This window comes from Eucalyptus grandis, chromosome 6 (assembly GCF_016545825.1).
Source record: "Eucalyptus grandis isolate ANBG69807.140 chromosome 6, ASM1654582v1, whole genome shotgun sequence".
Lineage (NCBI taxonomy): Eukaryota > Viridiplantae > Streptophyta > Magnoliopsida > Myrtales > Myrtaceae > Eucalyptus > Eucalyptus grandis.
Window position 1 is genome coordinate 14,618,252 of NC_052617.1, and position 20,821 is coordinate 14,639,072.

The 20,821-nt window shown below is 40.0% G+C and overlaps 2 protein-coding genes and 2 pseudogenes across 2 annotated transcripts; 1 reads left to right on the forward strand and 3 right to left on the reverse strand.

Moving 5' to 3' along the window:
* Positions 1-1,418: 1,418 nt before the first annotated feature.
* LOC120294593 (probable 2-oxoglutarate-dependent dioxygenase AOP1.2) lies at positions 1,419-3,232 on the reverse strand. The gene is made up of 2 exons (XM_039314811.1): positions 2,072-3,232; positions 1,419-1,720 (listed from the first exon to the last, which is right to left on the reverse strand). The coding sequence occupies exons 1-2, from the start codon at positions 2,444-2,446 to the stop codon at positions 1,478-1,480; spliced, it is 618 nt and encodes a 205-aa protein (XP_039170745.1). The 5' UTR covers positions 2,447-3,232; the 3' UTR covers positions 1,419-1,477.
* Positions 3,233-3,825: 593 nt separating this feature from the next.
* LOC104448543 (polynucleotide 3'-phosphatase ZDP) lies at positions 3,826-9,237 on the reverse strand. Its single transcript, XM_010062400.3, has 13 exons — positions 9,107-9,237; positions 7,720-8,152; positions 7,354-7,413; positions 7,206-7,265; positions 7,018-7,080; positions 6,734-6,805; positions 6,546-6,602; positions 5,983-6,059; positions 5,671-5,752; positions 5,387-5,503; positions 4,598-4,728; positions 4,351-4,420; positions 3,826-4,130 (listed from the first exon to the last, which is right to left on the reverse strand). The coding sequence occupies exons 2-13, from the start codon at positions 8,107-8,109 to the stop codon at positions 4,083-4,085; spliced, it is 1,227 nt and encodes a 408-aa protein (XP_010060702.2). The 5' UTR covers positions 8,110-8,152; positions 9,107-9,237; the 3' UTR covers positions 3,826-4,082.
* A 1,053-nt stretch (positions 9,238-10,290) lies between these two features.
* LOC120294913 lies at positions 10,291-13,474 on the forward strand (annotated as a pseudogene).
* Positions 13,475-14,357: 883 nt separating this feature from the next.
* LOC120294333 lies at positions 14,358-18,542 on the reverse strand (annotated as a pseudogene).
* Between the last annotated feature and the right edge of the window lie 2,279 nt (positions 18,543-20,821).

Sequence of the window (20,821 nt, forward strand, 5' to 3'; positions counted from 1 at the left end):
ATAATCTCAAGAGATTAAAATTCTCAACCAAAATATAGATAGATAGATAGATAGATAGATAGATAGATAGATAGTTGAATGAAAAATTTGACATCAAAGACTTGGTGAGGTTATGTTACTTCCTTGGAATTGAAATTGCTAGTTCAAGCAAAAGATTATTGCTCTCCAAGAAAAAGTATCCATTAGACCTGTTGAAAGAAATTGGGAAATTGGGAGCTAAACCTGCATAATCACCTATGGATTATAGCAACTAGTTTGCTACCAACACCACTCCTCTTAAAGACAGTGGAATGTTCCAAAGATTGGTGGGTCGTTTGATTTATTTGACTATTACAAAACCCGGCATCACATATGTTGTTACTTATGTTAGTCAATTCATGCACAATCATACCTAAGGTCACATGGAGTTAGTGGGTCGTAGATTGCAATATATGAATCCATGCCCTAAACACGGCATTCTTATGAAGAATTATGGTCATATAGAGATTGAAGGTTATGTTGTTGCAGATTGGGCTAGAAATCCCACAGATAGAAGATCAACGATCGAGTTCTATGCCTTTGATGTTTTTGTGGTTAAAAAATTAATTTAGAGTAAAATTGCCACAGGTATATCAATTTGGGATTTTTTTTTAGTCAAAAATTAACTTTTGGTAAATTTTTCATAAATGTACTGGTTTTGGGTGGTTCGTGGTATTAACCATTTTAGAAATAAACAAAATGAGTTGTCAATGGATTCATAACATAACCCATTTGAGACCCATTCCCTTTAATTTTTATTTTTTTTTTTTTGGTCGAACCCATTCCCTTTAATTTAGAACCTGTTAATGGCTGGCTTGCGAGATTTTAGATGGCCCATCTACAATCCATTTAAATTGATATGGGTTAATAAATGGGTTTTGGATCCATTTTTAACATGTCTAGATATCACTTAAATTGACATGAAATTGATGAAGTAGAGAGAATGAATAAGTAGAATGAGAACGGCGGATGGTAGGGAATGAATTAGCAAAGATTCTCTCTCTCTCTCTCTGCTTATCTTGGTGTCGGGTTTGCCTTACAGATGGCAGACGAAGACTGAAGAAGTAAAGGAAACCGGTAAAGCAAATTGTCCGGTTTTTCTTGGAATATGTGTGGTGGCGAATCCATCGTCGACTGCCTCTCAATAAAAGCTTCGTTAGCTTCTCATTCTCCTTAAAGATTTCTTTTGGTGAGGAGAGAAAAGAAAGGGAATTTCTTCGTGAACACCCATTTGATTCCTTTTTTTTAATAGCACTTGCTTGCTAGAAGCAATCAGATCATCAATAGTCTAAAGCACATATAGCTTAAAAGATCTGCAATGAAGTCAGATGATTATAACGCAAGCAAGCGCTTCTCAAATTATAAGTGACCGTCCACTCAATTAGATATAGACACAGCAAACAATGGTCCTTTAAACTTGACTTGCAACGATTGACTAAGCAAAAGGATATGCGGTACTTCAAATTCTATAAAAAGTATCAACAGCCGAAGCTCCATTTTGACCCTCTTTTGTCTTGTAGATGCGGGAGAGACCATCCATGTCAAAGGGCTTGAAAAGCAGAGGGTGTTGCTCGTCCACAAGCTCTTGAGGACACTGAATTGTGCCTCGGTCGATAGAGAAGAATCCTATGCAATATCTTGGCTCATGCCCGCTCATCATTACCCGGTGACAAGGGCTCTGTAATCTCCCATTGCTCCATCCCTGCGTGGTAAAAGAAGAAAGGGAGAGGCTCACAATGATCAAGCTCAAATGTCCAGAAAATAGATAATGGACAAGACTTCTGCCTCATCACAAGCTAGCGTCAATCTTATCATATAAATATGCAATCAATCATAGAATTTTTGGTCCGCATGGCGACTGGTTAATAAGAACTTGACAGAGAAATCAGCATTAATTTCGTAGTTCTAGCTATTGCCAAGCGTGATGATTAGTTATGCAAATATTAACAGTAAAACGATTGATATGTAAAGTCTATCTGCCGAATTCTTGTTAAATGCTTACAGCATGTTATCAACTTTTTAAACAAAATTCAATGGAGAGAGGGGGACTCACGTAGAATGACTCCCCAGTGAGGACAATGAAAGATGAAGCAGACGAAGGGGCGACCTCGATCCAACGTCCATCCTTAGTTTGCACTTCCAGCCCGTTCACGTGATTTTGGTGAAGTATGGTAACGGAGTTCCCATCCCGATGGCACATCACGCCGAGCTTCTTGGACTCAGTTGCAGGAGCTGCATATTTTATGAGACGGAAATTGTACCCGATGGACGCGGCTAGTAAATTCCCGTGATTGTCTATGCAAAAGCTTCGCAAAACCAGCTTCCTCACCAGCGAATCCAACTCCAAAACCTTCGTAATATACTTGTTCATTGTCTCACTGCGTGTGCATGAGACCACGGTTTCATAAATAGGGGTGTTCATTGGCATAGTATAAGCTGACTCACTTCAAAGTTTCTTTTTTGCACCAAATTAATCGAATTGGATATCCTTTAGAGCCTCTTCAGCAGTGATCTATTTGATAAAAACTAATCTATTAACATCTCCTCAATGAGAACCGATTAGAAAAACTAAAATCCAGTAATGGAAATAAGATTACCAAAATCTTGTGTTTCCCTCTGGCCACATGAGATCAGCAAATCTTTCGATGGAGCCCTGGACTTAGGGGATTCCAAACACCTCGTGGAGGGGCGCGAGAGGCCTATTCGCAATGTAGCCATTGAACGGTTTGTCCGGGACGACAAATCGGTGCTTCACATCAGCCGGAAGCTCGTGCAATTCCTTCGATTCTTGGAACACATCATCGTGAAGCTCCAATGTCATCTTATCATACAAAGCTTCGAAGCAACCGAATTCTTCAAGGGCTTGGCGGACTTGACTTTGCAAGGAGTCCCACCGACCTATCCCTGGCTTTGAGCCATCTAATTCGGACAGATCGATCAAGGGAAGCTTCGGTGTTGGGATAGAGCTCATGCTTAATTTGTCTTTTTTCTGAGTACTTTTTGCCAGATTTTTCTCCTACATTTTTCTTGGGGTGGTTCTGTGCTGGATTATAGGGCTTCTGCATCCTTGAAGTAGCCATTGTTGCGATCCAAAGTTACAATCTTTCCCTAAAGAGTTGATTGCCTTCCCTTTTTGCACCCTATTTTTTGGCATATGGCTCTTGGACTTTTAATGACTTGACTTAAACTCAAGCAATGATAAAGGTTATTTTCCTCTTCCTGCGTGGAATACATGGAAAGAAATCAGCGGTCAAGAGAAACATTGAAGCCTAATACTAATGGCACACTCATAAACGGCCTAAAGGCCATTCTTAGTTTTCTCCTGACATTTTGATAGGGTAAAATTCTCAATCAATAATTTAAATTTGAACAATAAGAATTGAGAAAAGTACTAGAAAAGCTGTAAACCTATTGCATTCACACCAATTTAGTTCTAAAATTTTCAATTTAATCAATTTAATCCTAAATATCTTCATATTAATACAAATTTAGTCATCCGGCCGATTTGAATCGGAAATTGTTGATGCAAATGCCAATCAGCTAGTCGACGCTGACCATCACAGCTCTGCCACCAGTTGATAGCCACGAGCACTCACAGGTTAATCGATTCAACGTACACTTCACTAGATGCTACGGTGTCTACAAACTCTGCCAGGACCTGTAGACAGGTTCTCTTCTCGTTTAGGAAGAGAAGTAGTTTGCTAGTTCGTGCAAGTACGCCGTTTTTTTGCCCCCTCTTTGGATGAATAAGAAAATTGAAGGGGCACTTTAATCAGCGGATTTTCGCGAGGAACAAAGGCAGCTGAGAAATTTGCAAATTTTGGGAACCGTGAATTAGATGAAAGCATATTCAAGAAGCGAAGGAGCACAGAGGCGATGTCACACCGAGGTATCTGAGTGACACCATAAATAGCGAAAATGCTAGAGATCATGACAAGATCAGAAGCCTCTTCCCAGAAGCAAACCAGGGCAATCGATAACCGGAATCTCTTCCTCTTAAGCCCTCTAGTGATATCCAACTCGATGCATGGATCATGCACGCACAAGCGCCCTACACCGTTCCTTCATTCCTGAAAATATTCCTCTGGGAGATGGAACTTTAAACCAATGGCCTGCAACAAGAAAGAAGAAAAATTTATCCATGCCTTGATATGACTGTTTCACTTGGCCACTCAATAGTGTTTGCAGCATATACCTCTAATATCTGAACTTTCTACTACAGGTAGAAGTAATTCTAAACTGAGTGAAAACACGGGACAGACAAAAGTAAATGCAATTAAAAAAGCATAATGATGCAGAGAGCAGTAAATATTTCGTCTGAGCTTCTAATACCTGAGCAAATTTGATGTCAGCATCACTATGGTCATTGATTCTCCCAGCAGCATCACCAACGTAAAAGGATCTAGAATTCAAGCATGGATGTTATATTACATACCAACGCTCCCCCAGTCCAAAAATAGATGAGACAGAAACTGAATCAACAAGTTGCAAGAAGGATAAAAGGGACAAAATGAACAAACAAATCCCCACCCATCGCACAGTGTTACATCAGTGACACAGAAAAAGAAACCATGCTTACTTGTCCATATCAATCGAAATGCCAGAGTTGAGATACTTCACCATAACATTCCACATTCCTGTTTTGGGTTTGCGATAGGGATCTTCTGCCAGACCACTAGTAGGCTTACCGACGCCACAAGCTATAAACACCTGCATTAAGTTGGGCAAATCGGCCGTTACTTCAAATTTTCTGAATTGACGGAATGTCATAAATGAACTTGGAAGTCCCTTTTTTTCTTTTTTTCCATCAGTAAACTCAGAAAAAAGTTTTAAGAGGCATATGTTGTATATTGTCAAACTGTAGCTTTTAAACACAAGATTTCCTTCGATCACCCTACTCCACCAAAAAGAGAGAGAAAGATACAAGCTACTATTCCGTTAACACAGCAGGAAAGAGTCATCTGAGGATTGAAGTTTCTCATCTTAGGCTAGAGATGGACGGCATAAATCTCTAATTGCATTCATGCCACGCTCAAGTCATTTCTTTGGATGATTAGCAGGTGAAAAGCGAGAAAGAAACATGCCGAGTTACAGGCATGATAGAGGAAGATGAAACTGCGAAGGAAGAAATAATATCCTAGGAAGATCGAGTAATTTTAAGGTCTCTAAGACCTGACACAAGCAACATATAGTAGAGAAATACTCACCTTAAGAAAATACATCACAAGAGTAGCCTCTTAACTCAATGAAAACATGGACAGCTATGGAGAATTACATGAATAAATAGTTTGATCATGTCGTTAGACACTTTGAGTAGATCATTGTCTACATCACGAATGCTAACACAACATTTATGAAATTGTAGTACCTGAATTGGGACATTCACTAGCTTGATAAAGCCGTTCAATCTTCCTAATTTTGAGTCCACAGCCACCTGTCTCTTTTTCTTCCAGCGCTCAATGTTGGATTCATTGGTAAAGATGACCTAATTAGCACATCGAAAATTATTGCCCATAAAGAGGGTGGATCAATGAACAGGAACTAAAGTCCATGATTTGAATGAAAAGAACCAGATACAATACAGCACCATCTTCAAAATTATGACATTTCGTCTTCATAGGAAATCCATATGCAGGAATAAATGAAGCTCACCAGCTTGTAGCCTTCATCATACAACTTCCGCAACTTCTCCGGAATTGAAGGATACAGAAGTGACCAAGCATCTGGACCTACTCTGGAGTTGAGTTGCAGTGAATCAAATTAAATGAAAGCATACAAAAGTTGCTATACAGTTGACTGCTAAAAGCAACAATACATCAAGCTCAGCACATCTCGTGAAAATGGAGGTAAATTTTCAAACAATACAACATTATTCAGTTCACAGAAGATCATAAAGCGAAACTCAAAAAACTGTTAACCCAGAAATAAAATTACAAAATCAATTAACATGGGTTGCTTTGATACCTTTTTACAGATGTATTCACCAGACAACCATCAAAATCAAATGCGGCGATTTTACTTGAGTCGTGAAGACCTTCATCCTACAATAATCCCAAAAACAAATGCAAACAATATCAATTATTTTCCAGCAAATGTGACCATGTGAAGTGCCTCAATATACAAGTAACCAGCAGAAACCACAAATACAATACATGTCAATTAAAAATCAAAATGTAATAATGATTACTTCAAAGCACGCGCATAATAACGAACAATGTGGAATCAGTATTGGATGATGAACTAAATCTCCTCACCATTCGGACAATGACAGTGCAATTATAGCTATATTTAATGAATAGGAAGAAGAAACAGCAGAAAATAGATCATAATCATAGGTACAATTAGCAAACCTCCAGCTAAACATTAATTAAGCAGTCGCTGCATAACCTTCGCAAAAAAAGCACAAACATATCTGTATGAAGTCCTTGTAGCAACACATGAATAAGCAAAAAAAAATGACGTATTTTACTCCATCTCTACCTTATCAAGAAAAATCCATCAAGATCATTCTAAGACAGATATCTCACCCGCTCCAGAAAAATAATTGTCTCAAAAGCTTTCCATTTTGGTGATAGTTTGGCATCCTGGATGATAAGGACAAATGTGCGTGAGACAATATGACAGAAAACCAACTGCTGGGCATGTAACAGTATAAAGACATCTCAAAGACATTGAACTGCGCTGAGAGAACAACATAACCAGAAAGACAATGAACCTTGTAATTGTCCTTGATTGCAGAAACTGAAAGGGTGATTTCCACTTCATTTTCCTCTTCAGGTAGAGCCAGCTGGATCAAAAGCATGCACAACATTAGCTGGCGTAAAGAAACCTCCCTACACCATATCTCTTTTTTGAGGCGTTCTCCATTAGGCAAGGGCAGGCTTGACTTAAGTTTGCAAAAATGAGTGACAAAATATTCCACCATAAAGGTAAAAAAGCATAAGAGAAATTACAGTACAAAACTGCAAGCTATAAACTTGGCTCATCTAAGAGGCTTACCTGTGCTTTTGCAGCATTTCCTTCCTTTGCTTCATTTTCTGCACCATCGTCTCTTTCTTGAATCTATTGAAATAAGTAATAAGAAAGGGGAAAGCCATATCACAAATTATATAGACTAATACGCACATAAGTTGGGAGATGAAATACGAGATCAAATGAGCATCATTCCTCAAATGGCCTTTGCATACCTTACGCTTTCTCGGATATTTCTCCATTTCATTTTCTTCATCTTCATTCCTTTCTTGAATCTTTAAAGAGTTCAGTGTGAAAAGTTCAAAACTTTTGTATCACAAGAACAGATTGAGAATGTGTAAATATAAAACAAAAAATACATGCCTCTTCCAGAGTCTTCTTGCGGCTGCCTAACAATCCCTTTAGAGACTCTTGGTCACTACTCTGCAAACTCATGCAGATGAGCAAGATATTAATCCTGTCGCCATCTAACAACATCTAATGGAGAAAGATACTAGAAAGTATCAGGTAAGATTAATTATGGGTTCTTCTTCAGCCAGTTTAGCATAGAAAATTACTGAACTTCAAACTGTAATCTTTTCCCAATAGATTCACGGGCATGTACACAAAATCTCCATTGTTGCTTTCATTACTCAATATCCCCAGAACAACAAAATCCAACAAGTCCAGGCAAACAAATCCGCCCCAAAAAAAAAAAAAAAAAAGTAATAGCAGTAGATCGAATCAAACCTGCAAAAGAGAGAACCCTTTGATTGCCTCTGTTGAACTCATAGAATCTGATTCAAAAGGAAAGCAATTCATGTGGTGCCAACTGGTCATATCAAAACCTCGAGAATCTCTACTCACTAGCCCCAATCTAACAGCATTTTTGTCAATTGTCTTGAAGCACTTCTTGCATGAAGACCGGTTTGACTTAGCGTACTCCACAACAGTTTTTGAAGAAGTCGGCATTGCCACTCCAGAGAAGCAACAAATGGAAATGGACTTTATCTCTCGCAAATGTAAGTATAAATGTCTCGGGGACAAAAAAGATGACAAATGGAGGTTCCTGGTAAAGGAGACTAGGAGCTTAATTTGAGGGAAATGGGAGGTAACTGGCAGATTGACAACTACTGGCATGCCAGCCCTATGCTTGCCCTTCGTGTAGGATTAACGCAAAATGCTGCAACACATTAAAATTGGAAATTTCAATCACAAGCCAAAGGATATAGAGTGGGATAAGGTGGATATTAGGTAACACAAGTACGTGATAACAAAACAAATCATCATCGACTATGACAAAGTTCTTTTTCCACACTAAGAAGGATTGGCTGCAATGACCCTCTCTTCCATTGTGGTTTGTTTAGTATGCTGTTGTCAGTAACATCCGACTAATCAAGTTTAATACCTAAAGTTCCCACCTATGTCTTCCCTCACTCCACTTTTCTCTACATATTTAACACACATTAGTCTGGGATGTACCAAAGAATAGCAACCCATTTACAAGATCAGCAGTCAATCTCAGCAAAAACTCAAATAAACACAAAAAAACCGCCGTTGGTTTTGTCCTCCATTAACCAGCAACCACAATATAAAGCAACATTCCATAGCTAAAACCATTTTGCACATTTCTCATATCACATACTAAACACTTTGATGTGCCCTCATACCCACAATAATCTTATGTCAATAGCCATTTTGACATACATCCTACCACTACTTTTTGCCCTTCACTATTCACTGATGCATTTGAAGGCCGCCACCACAGAGGGAATTCTTTCATCTTTAGGCAAGGGAGATATAATCAAAAGGCCAGCTTAGTAGCTTGCGACAAATTGCAACCCTACATTCTCATCTCAAAAAACAGGAAAACGAAAAGTGAGCTCCATGGACTATCGGATAACTGAAGCGAACTCCCATGGAACTGCACGTATCATCCCGAGATGACAACAAAAGTTTCTTATCGACACCAAATGAGACACAGTTGTAAGCGCATGATAATCTGTCGTGACGGGCTGATAGAGAGCAAAAGCCTACCCATCAAGACGGAAAATCACCCGTAAGCAAAAGCATAAAAGCTAGCTCAAGAATTCAAATAAAATAAAATAAAAAAGACAGCCGAAGCCGCAGGACGAACCGGGTACATATGTTCTTGCACGCTATTCCGATCCTCATCCATCTTTCGGGGTGAAGCAAGGCAGACGAGCTTCCATGAGAGGGAGAGAGAGAGAGCGACTTTGCTGTTCTCCGTTCTCTGTTTCTCCGAGGAAAATTCATGGGCTTCGCCGGACAGCTTTGGGCTTCGGCCCATTACCATTTACCTTCATGGTTGTCATGACCAAAGCCACTTTAAAAATTTCCATGTCCTCTAACTATTTTTAAATTATTATATCAATTTTTTGAAGTATTATCTCAGTATTAATGTTTTGAAAAATCTGAAGGTGTTTAGTGTCGGAGAAGTGCCAAAAAGAAAATCACGGCATTTCATTCGTACAATAATCGTGTCACGATTTTTCACTCATGTTTAGAAAAATTATATGACATTTGACTTGTCAGCCAAAATTGATAGTTTTCAACATCACCATAACAACTTTTGTCCACCACATTGGGCCCTTCAGGGCTACATCAATTGCTATAATCATTGAAGAAGCACCCAAGACGGACCAAAATGATATTGTTGCACATGGACAAATCGCATGATGAATCACATAAAATATGAGTAATTTTCTGAACATCCAAACAAAATGAACATATTTCAAGAATTCCATAAACAACGAGAGCAAGGTTGATATAAATTTTTAGTGAATACAAAAATCCAAAAGAAGCAAATGCAACTATAGTGTTAGTGTTGCACACAATATTATTTAGAGCGTCAATGATTGATTAAAATATCGAAAAATTGATTGCCAACATATGGGAATTTCTTCTTTCTTTTTTTACAAAGTTTGATCATTTTTAACAGATAAAAAAGCTAGGTCTAATGGACGTAAATTTGGACCTAATATTTAGTCGATCCCATTTTTAGCGCAGATATTACCGGTTGTGTGGTTTAACAAGTATTTTCAACGGCTGCGATCGGACATGGGGACGCAACGATCAGCATCTGGAGCGTAGGGCCCCAGCGGACGTGGCGATAGATATCCACCCGACAGATGAACGGACGCGATTGAAAAGACAGTGATCCGACGGACCACAAACCTCGCGGCGTGGGCCCGCGAGAGCAGGGTAGCATCGCCTAAACCGCAGCATCCCCTTCCCGCTGTGCCTATATAAACCCTCGTTTTGGGCGCAGGAGGCGATATCTCATCGGCAGCGCGATTCTCCATTTCTTGAGAGCACAGAGAGAGAGAGAGAAGAGAGAGAAAGCACAGAGAGAGAGAGAGAGATGGCAGGTGTGGGACCGATCTCGCAGGACTGGGAGCCGGTGGTCATCCGGAAGAAGGCGCCGAACGCCGCTGCCAAGAAGGACGAGAAGGCCGTCAACGCCGCCCGCCGCGCCGGCGCCGAGATCGAGACCGTCCGGAAAGGTAACTCCGTCCACCTCGCGCCCCGCTCCCCTTTTCTTTCTCTCTCTCTCTTTCTGTCTCGGCATTTCTCGGTGATGATGAATCTGATGGAGCGATGGTTGATTAGTTCTCTCTTTCGATTGCACGGTCGCATCGTGCCGTTTGATTCGATGATGGAGGAATCGTGAGGTTACGTGGCGCGTTTTTGACTTGTCTTGCTGTGTCGGTAAATAGATTTGTCAGAGTTCGTCGCCGAAATTTTGTAAAAGTTGTGTTGTTGCCGATCACCGTGTCCGTGCATAGGAGCGATTGACTTAAATCGGGATGAATAGTAATTCGTTCTCTGTTTCGCTTGATATGGTAGATGCTTTCGGTGTTTGGAAGAACCTTGTTTAGCATTCAAAGTGACTACGTATTTACTGAAAGTTGATGAATTGCAAGGTCGGACATGTTTTCTGTCTACATGAATTATAAATATCCATCGAGGAGCTTAATTAATTTGGAAATATGCCTTTTCCCTTTGGATTGACGACATGCCTCTGCTTGTAACTTTTAAAAATGAATACTTTAATCTGTTTTATTTTCTGACTCTGTGCTTTAGCTTTCTTTAGATGTTTTCCTCTTGAGCTTGTCTGCTCATCACATTGTTGTTTTGATTTTTAAGATTGTTGTTCTTTATGATGGCGGTGCATTGGAGACTCTTGCTTGACAAATATTCTCGAGAGGTCACCTTCACCTCTTTTCACTTTGGATCACTGCTTCTCCCTCTGATCTCACTCTAAAGAGTTTGTTTGTTAGCTGTCAATTTCAATAGAATTTGGCCCTTTTTGCAAATCTTATTCTCCTCTGTCTAAATTTGCTGTGCTTTTCACCGTTCATGTTCTGTACCAATCAGATTCTCCCCAGATCACCATATCTACTGCTAGTCACAAAAATCAACTTTTTTTTACTTGATGGCCAATTAGAGAGCTCTGTCACGTTTTAATTTCCCAAAACCCATCTCCGCTCCTTTATATACTGTCTCTCCCATCTTTTGTATGATGTGTGCATGGCAGGAGATCTGCCTATTGAATTTGACGTGTGTCGAGCTTTAGGAGTTGTGTGTGTGCAGAAGAAACAGCGTTTTTTTTTTTTTTTTTTTTGGTGGACAAAAGAGGTGAGTTCATATAGCTGTCAATCAAATGCAGAAGATCTGCTGGCTGAGTTTATCTTTTAAGTCAGTTGGGTTGATCTGAAATTGTTTTCCAGTCGTTTATTTGACTTTTTTTAAAGAAAGGAGAGAAGAGAGAAGCCAAACGAAGCTAACTTTGTCACTGTCTTATTGTGTCATCATCTGCTGCCAAATCAATTTTTAATATTCAGACTTCAGAGCTGATATTAATTTTAGTTTGGTGGTGGCACCACCTGAGGCAATGAACCATTTGAACACGGAAGTTCTTAACTTCTCTCCCTTTTCTCAACCACATTGAAGCTCTTGTAGTGCAGTAGACGAGTGTATCTGCGTCTTTTTCTGAGCCATAGAGCACTCATACTCTCATATAGTGCTTTTGTCTTGTTTCCTTCAATTATATTTGACCCATTATTTTGGTTGTAACAATCCTTGTCCTTTACAGATCACATCTTTGCATATGATTTATCTGACAAATTGCTGCTATCTTGCATGGTGTGGTTTTTGGTGTGGACTGTGGATGAACTTTCAAAGCCTATTGGCACGATTGATTTGTTGCGTATGTCGAAGTTTTGCTGATGTCACACATTCTCTAGCTTAGCTGTTTTCCTGAGATATATTAAGAATGGTGAAGCTGGTTGGATAATATCGTTCAAAACAATATTGAGTATCTGTCATGAAAATTATTAATTTTTCGGCAGAAAGTTTTCCGTGTAAAATTGATGCTGCTTAATTAAGTTGATCAAGGAATACCGAGTGTTTTCACTGGTAGGCTGGGCATGCATGTAGAAGATGAATGTGGCCTTTGGCTTCCTTCTATATTATACAACGGAAGCATTGACAGTTTAATTTATGAACTTTAATTGCTCAGAAATTCCTTTTGCTTTGCAGCAAATGCTGGCTCAAACAAAGCTGCATCTAGCAGTACCTCTTTGAACACAAGGAAGCTTGATGAAGAAACAGAAAATCTTGCTCGTGAGTGGCTTTTCTTCTGAATTATTGAGTGATGCATCTTGCTGTACTTTTTCTCTTAGAGATATTTGAAGTTTTTGTGGAGCACAAATCCTTGCAACCTCTTTACATTTAGATTTGTTCGTTTTCTTCGTGTTATCTTGCGGGAATGAATTTATAATCTGTGTCAGACTGCTGATGCAGCCAGAAGTGTTGCTTTAGTTCATTTGTTAATTCCTTTGTGCTTAGCTCTCGTACAATTTGCCTCCACACTTGTTGAAGATTTGTTTGTTGAGCGTGCGTTGACTGAGAAATATGATATTTGGTTGGTAGATGATCGCGTGCCGAATGAGGCTGAAGAAGGCTATTATGCAAGCTCGAATGGACAAGAAGCTTACCCAGTCCCAACTTGCTCAGGTGTGTATTTTACTAACTTTTTGTCTTTCCTTATTGAACTTGGCAGAGGACATTTGGGTTTCTATAGGGCCAAAGGACATCTGGAGTGCATCTATATGAACAAATGCTTTTTCTTAAACTTATCCTGACACTTTTGCATGAATTGCAATGCAGCTGGTCAATGAAAAGCCCCAGATCATTCAAGAATATGAATCTGGAAAAGCAATTCTAATCAACAGCTAATTACCAAACTTGAAAGAGCCCTTGGTGTGAAGCTGCGAGGAAAAAAGTGAGGGTCATCTTGGAGTTGGAATTTGGAATGAAATGATGTTTACGTTTCAGCATCTTCGTTTACGAGTCTTGAGATAGTGTCTGTTGTATATGAACCTTTATGTACCTTTGCTATGGCTATCTGCGAGAACCTGTTGCTTCTTTCAACTAATGTGCTGAATGCAATGTCGATCATGCCGGTCACAGTTAATCACTTGGCTAAATTTCTCAGTGACAACTGCTCCCTATGCCGATAGAACACTCAGATCGAGTGATATCTGAGGAAAGCAATCTCGGGCATGAAGTGGCGCATTAGCTTGTAATATTCCGTGATGCATTGGTCAGCATCCCATATAATTGTGTGCATGATGCAAATAATCCTGATGTGATTGTCTTATTCATAGAGAGGAATGTATGTTCTTCCTCATGCATTCTTAGGGAGTAGGCGGTGTTTTCAGATGATATTGCTAAGCACATGTACGGAAGGATATACATAAGCTCAGATCTGGATGGTGGGAACTGGGAAGAGACTCGATGTTCATCTTTGTATTGGTTGAAATTTAAACCATTCTTTCATGAACGCAGGACCGAAGAAGCGTGCATCTGCGATGCAGCCCCAAACAACCTAATAATGGATGTGCCGGTGTGAGTGATCTAGATTCCACCGCGATAGTTGAAACGATGGAAGTGTCTGGCATCGATTGTTTGGTAATTCATATGTATGTTGCAAATCAGTCCGAGAATCGGAAAGATGACAACGGTTGAGTCTACCGGAACAATGGTCTTCATTCATCACGTTCTGGGAAGCTTCCTAACTGCAGATGGTGCAAGTAACATGTCAATTCGGAGTAGGACGCTAGTGCCGTTTAAATTTAGTGGTCAACGCTACTGAACGGAGGTCCGAGCCACTAGAACAGCTTATAGGCCACAGCCTAAGGCATTGGAAAATCAAGCGTGCAACTTTCCAGGGAAAATACCACGAACGTTCTCGGTCATCTTCTACGCCATTCGTTCTCGTGTAACATGATGGAGTACGACTTTTTCCACCATCCTAGAGTCAGAGAACAACATATAGTAAGAGGACCAGCTTAATTTGCAGCAACCCAAGGTTTTTCAACATCTGTAGTTAGACATTAGCCAGTCGATTCATTTTTCATAGATCATGTACATATATGCTTTGGATCAAACTTAGGATATACCATGTTTATACCAACACAAAAGTGCATAATTATACAAAACAACGGCGATGACGACAAACCTTACATATAGCAAAATTACATTTTACTCGCATGCAATTTTTGTGCCAAAGCTGGTAAGGCAGACGGCAAATGCCTGGAAGGCAGACAAGGGCTGCCGATAATCCATGGTAAAAGTATCGTCCCCACTTTCCCGAATTGGAGAAGAACGGTCTCCTCATCTCCTTTCCCACCCGGCTGGCTTTGGTCCATTATGGCAACGAGTTGGAAATTTTTTACTGAAGCCACAGTTACGCGACCATGGAAGTTCAGGCACCAGCACTGCATGTGCTCATGCCACCTTGGAGCTTTATTTTTCAAAATTGTGTAGTCAGAGTTGAGAGATCCTGATTTCATCATCTTGGCATTATCCATCTGTTTATCGATAGGTGCTTCTACTGACACAGGGCAATTCAGCGAGCAGATCATCCTTCTCGGACCTCTAGATTTCAAAAGGTTGAACTTGTAAGAGACCTGCCCGACCTGAAAGTTGCCAGCTGGGACCTGGGGGCTTATTTGCTTGCTTGCAAACGGCGGCTCGCCCGGCTGCTTGAGGCTTTGCACCATCATGCGGTGGTTGGCTGTCATAGATTGTAAAGTTGGTACCAAGAAAATCCGAGCTGCAACAAGCACAAAATTTTAAACAAAACCATCGATTAACATATATAACTATTCACCTTTTCTGTTAAAAAAGGCCATGGTGAGATGTGAAAGGAATAAGTTAGATTTTCATTGATTACAACTACAATAAAACCATATTCTCTTTGTCAGGTAAAGACAATTAAACATGCTCGTTTTTATCAATTAAACCCAAGTCCTGCAGGACAGGCTTCTAGAAGCAGTAAAAGCCTCTAGCAGATCAAAGATAAAAGACCAATTTCAAGCTTTGGACAAATTAGGCAAGAAGCCCCAAGTTCCTCCATACTTCCTGTATGACAAGACTATAAAATGAATAGCTAAGTAGGTAGGCATATAAAGATGCTCCATCCTAGGAATTCCAGAGACATGGTAGTATTGTGTTCAAACACATTTTCCTTACATTACTGAATTTGTCACACCACCATCTTAAGGGGAAGAAGAAACAAATTCCAATAAATTCTTTTAGAGCAAATTTACAAAAACAAGACCCTATTTAAGTGGCCTTACCTTAACTTCCCAACATAAGCATTACTTCCTTGGGATACATCATCAGCATCTAGAGAAATAATGTACTCAGTGTGAGCACCATGCCTATATCTCCGAGCAGCTAAAAGAAACTTCCCCTCATCTGGCGTTGCTGGAGAATAAAGGAGTAAGAAAGAGTCAATTATGAGCAAACCATTTATGCCAAGAAAATTTCAATTCTATAGGAACATGGTGTTCAAGAAAGCCATCATATCAAAAGGAGCACTATGCCAACTTTTAATGTATTCATTGAAAGCTCTAACCTCAACAAGCCTGACATCAATCCAAATCCTTTTTACCAGTCAAATGATCAAACCAAAAGTAGAACTTAATATCTTCATTCAAGGAACTGATATTAGCGGATGAACCACAAGATGGAGTAGAAGTCCCCTTTACTTATACTAACAGTAAGTAACAACAGAACTATTACTGACCTCCACGAAAGCCCTGATATGCCCTAAAGATGAACTAAAAGAAGAAAGAGGACTGATCTAGAACAATGAGTTTTCAGATCCATTTTCCTTACCACAATTTGCGACCATTAAAACTACTAATAGTCTCGATTCCAGCTATGTTATCCCCTCAAAACAAACTATGAGAGCAAGGGTAAAGGGACCAAGAACAAGGTCAAGACTTCTTTTATTTTACACCATCATATTCATACATTAACCCCTCTCAACCACTACTAATATCTAGATATGATTCCATGATCCCTAATCCTCATGAAATGATATTCCCACAGGTACATGTTCCATTACTCCTCCAAGCTGGCATGCCGAGAACGAAGAAACAGGCATCTAGTCCATAATAAGCATCAACTGAAGTTTCATTCAACTTGTTGAGTCTGAAACTGTCAAAGAATTGACAAGCTAATAAACAAACATCATACATGCCTTCAAGTATGACTGTCTCTTTTGAAAAAATGTAATCATCTGTAGAGGACCACTACATTGAAGAAGTTTCGCTCCAGATAAGCTGGAATTAGAAAGAAGCTGAGTTGTCACAAGTATACCAAGTCAAAATTGACTAAGTTTTCTGAGCCAAAGTAGATCATGCAACCTCCTAAGCTTGGATTGACTCGGATGAAAAATCTATTGAAGGTTTAGCAGACATTGCTCTGCAAACTCTAGCTCTAGCGAACTTGATGCAAGTAATCAAGCCAAAAAAAAAAATTGAAGCAGATACAGAAACAGGAATGAACCTCAACCTAGACCAAAACAAAGAAAAAAAGAACTAAGTATCAATGATAACCATCCATATCGATTGTATGTAGTAGGAAAAGAGAAATCGACCGCAAATATTTACTTACATGGGCTGAGGGTGAGAAAGGTAGAAAGTTGAAGTCTTCTTGTCCCGCTTTATAAGGCATTGATGTGCAGAATCCCGTGGCCCGGCTACATTTAGAAAAATAACCATCAACAACCACCCAATATTTGGAATTTCCAAACAAGAAATTCCAATAATTCAAGCAAGACTGCGGGTGTGAGGAAGTTAAATATACAGAAACAGCAACCCAGCCACCGAGATCCATACTTCAAAACAACGATCAAACAACAGTGTTAGAGGCGTAAGGTTGTCATCCTTCATTTGTTAGGTTGCTAATGAGATGTTCCCATAGGCAGAACCACAATTTATGCAATTCAAACTGAACTAAATATTTTATTCCTTTCATTGACGTGGAAGCATCAAAGGTACCTTTTGCCACTTCTCACGTGCACCACGAAAGTTAAAAGTAGTGTAGACTAAAATTCACCAGCAGGATGATCACCCTACTTAAATATTATCAAGAATGTCACGGATAAGATGTTTATATTGTGATTTTGGAAAATATCATAGAATGTAATGAAGACGATGGTGAATATATATATACACCGAAAACTCCCAGCGGCCACATTCATTTTCCTGCGAAAGCCATCAGAGCGAAGCCCTCACTTCCCATTTCAAGAAATAAAATTAAAATCCAAATCACCGTTCCCATCTGGAACTTAGCGCACCTTCCGAAATGACTCCATTCTCTCTTAAATTAACGCCCAGCACAAGACGCATCGAATGTTCAGACATCAGTAATGAGGTCGAACCCTAACTTTAAATTAGATCTCGACGAATGGTCAAATTGAGCAATTATCCACAGTGACAATAGCCCAACGGACACAATGAGCTCCATGAATCTCCATCAATATGGAAAAGAGAAGCAATTAACGAAAAATTCAACGAAGGGAAAGGAAACGAGCCGAATCATCGAATCGAATCAATTGAAATTCCCCCGACGACAACGAGGAAGCAAAGAATCCGAAATGCGGCCCGAATTCCACCAAAGAAAAAGAGCGACCTGCTTGAGACAGGAAGGGAAAGTGATTTGGCCGCTGCGGAGCGGCGACCGAACGATTTCCCTCGTGATGTCCCTCCACCGCTTGCAGACGCAGGCGCAGGCGACGACGTTCTGGCGCTGGGGCCACCGGTCCTCGCTCTCCTCCACGCGGCGGATGATCTCCCCGAGGAGCTCCGGCAGCATTGTCCCCCATGACTCGCCGTGCGCGGCCTCCGGCTCCGCCCGGCCCCGCCGCCGCCGCCGCCGCCCCTCCCCCCTCCCCCGCCGCCCTCCTCCGCCTCCTCCCGGGAGGCCTTGCCGTTGAGCTCCTTGAAGGATCTGGAGAACTTCCGCGAGAGTAACGCCCGTCTCAGCGACATCGCTCCCCCGCGCTCCCGGGTCTCATCAAAGGTAGAGAGAGAAAAAGGAGAAAAAAAAAGGCTAGAGAGAGAAACGCAGTGCCTGCCAGAGAGAGGGGTCTCTTTCCTTCGCGTCTTCCAGAGAGAGAAAGAAGAGAGAGAAAGAGAGGCGGGGGAGAGAGAGAAAGCAGGAGCGATTGCCAATGGAGACCGTCTGGAACCGGGGGCAGATGTGATGAGATGAGATGAGATGAGAGAGACTGGCCCGCCCGGCCGTGAGAAGCCCTCGATCCTCGGCCGTCGGATCGACCCGCGGCCGGCACACGTGGCGCCCTCCCGGGCCGTGGATGTCGCGCGACACCGTGCCGGGGTGGGGACCCCTTTGACCCGGTCTCGGTTATTACGAAACGCGAGGGGGAAAGCTCGATTTTGTCCGAAATTTTCCCATATTTCTTTAATTCTTCTTCTTATTATTTATTTCATTGAAATCGTGCAATGACCGAAGAACGAGATTGCAGTCGGAACTGAAATTGCAAAATTCTTTTTGTTTTTCATTTTTCTTTTCCGATTGGACGCGTTTGATTACTGTGCTCATCGGTTGCTTGCTTTGATTGACCATTGAATGATTCTCCCCCCCCAACGCACCTGACTACGACTTTCTCCAATGCTGGGAATGATGTCCGTCACGGTCGAAAGGCTCAGTAAACGCATCTTTCGCTTTCCTACTGTCCATTCGGGTCGTGCATCGAGGGTGTCCTTAGTTCCGGGGAACAAAATTCCTACGTCCCCAAATTCACGGCACGATTTGAGACTCAATCATATAACTATCTCTTCTATTTTTATTTTTTTTCCTTTTTGGGCCAGAAATACTCTTTGAACTCGATTAGTCTTTTCTTCTATGCTTTTTCTGGAGAAATTACAGAGGTATTTCCCTGCATTTTACTTTAAAAAGGCATGACAGTCGTTGTTGACCTTAGACTTTGAAGATGAACCTTGTCAATGGCTAGGTGCGCAAGATAAAGTTTTGTTACCTACCATTCCCCTAAAGGACTTGTCGAGCGAGAAGAATTTTACTATTTTCAAAGCATGACAATATGTTGTCAAGTATTCTATTAACTCTGATAAGAGAGAATTATTAAAAAAACAAAAATTATAAACCTATTGCGGTTGTACTAATTTAGTCATAAACTTTTTTTTTGGTCAATTGAGTCATAAACTTATTGTAATGAGAAAATATCACAAATGATTCGTGAACTTTCATCCAATGTATAATCTCGTCTCTAAAGTCTAAATTTGTTAAATTTGATCCATAAACTATTAACAAATGTTCTATACAATCATTCCGTTTGTTCAAACTATTAAAAGTGAAGACGTGGAGGCGTTAATTGATGATTGGAGTTGAGCTAGGTACTAAAATTATGAGTCATATGTACTTTAAAAAAGAAAAACATATTATGGCTTCAAAAACCCTTTTCTTCACATTGACGATACTTCTTCCTTCTCAGCATCAAACTTCTCAAAATGCTTGATTGAGATCGGAACAAAGATGGTTGGGTTGAGGTAGACCTCTTTAGGATAAACACTCATTGAGACACATTTTACTTAAATAAATAGCGATCAAATGCAACAAAACTTATACAAACAAACAACAGCAGTAAGCCAACTATTTAAGAGTATCAAATGTAATCTTGAACACTAACATATTATACAAAATAAGGACATCTACATTTCTTTTCATATATTGAATGTATTGTCAAAAAAAAAAAAATCTTGCTAAGAATGCTTGTGCTCTTAATAGCATCATTGCCACATGTTAAACACTTCCAAAACTACAAAAAAAGAAGGGGAATAAAAACTCCATCGCTTGATCTTAAACACAAGAGTACCAAATCAACAAAAAGTACTAAAGCATATCATATTTACATCTCTTTAAACAACTACTTTCTGGTTAATTTGTCTCTTTCTTGGAGATCTTGTTGATCAAGCACTTTCAATAATGCTCTTTGTCTTTTTCTTTTTTTTTTCTACTATTCTTGCTTCTTTTTCATGATGTCTACGTTTTGTTGTTAGACAAAAGAAATGCATCAATCAATCGAATGTCAAATCTTACATAACAACAAGGTTTCTATTGTAAAATTGTCCGTCTAGTACCATTATAGTGATAAATTTGCGCAATACGCTCTCCACCATCTCCACATTGATCACATTATGGTTGGTATTTCTTAGTAGAGAAATGGCTCGGCTACCTTCTAGTCCAAGCTATTAAGAACACCAATTCTCAAGTTCAAATGGCACTTACAATTATTGGAGTACAAAGTCACTTACTTTTTTTTTTTTTTGGCTTACTTAAAAATAAGGTTAAGAGTACCTTTTGAGGGGTGGCATTATTATGATGTATCTATCTTTTCATCCCATCCAATAAGAAAATGAAGTCAAAAATATTAACACAAGTAGAGACTAGAGACAAAATGAATAAACCTTACATTTTCCTTTCG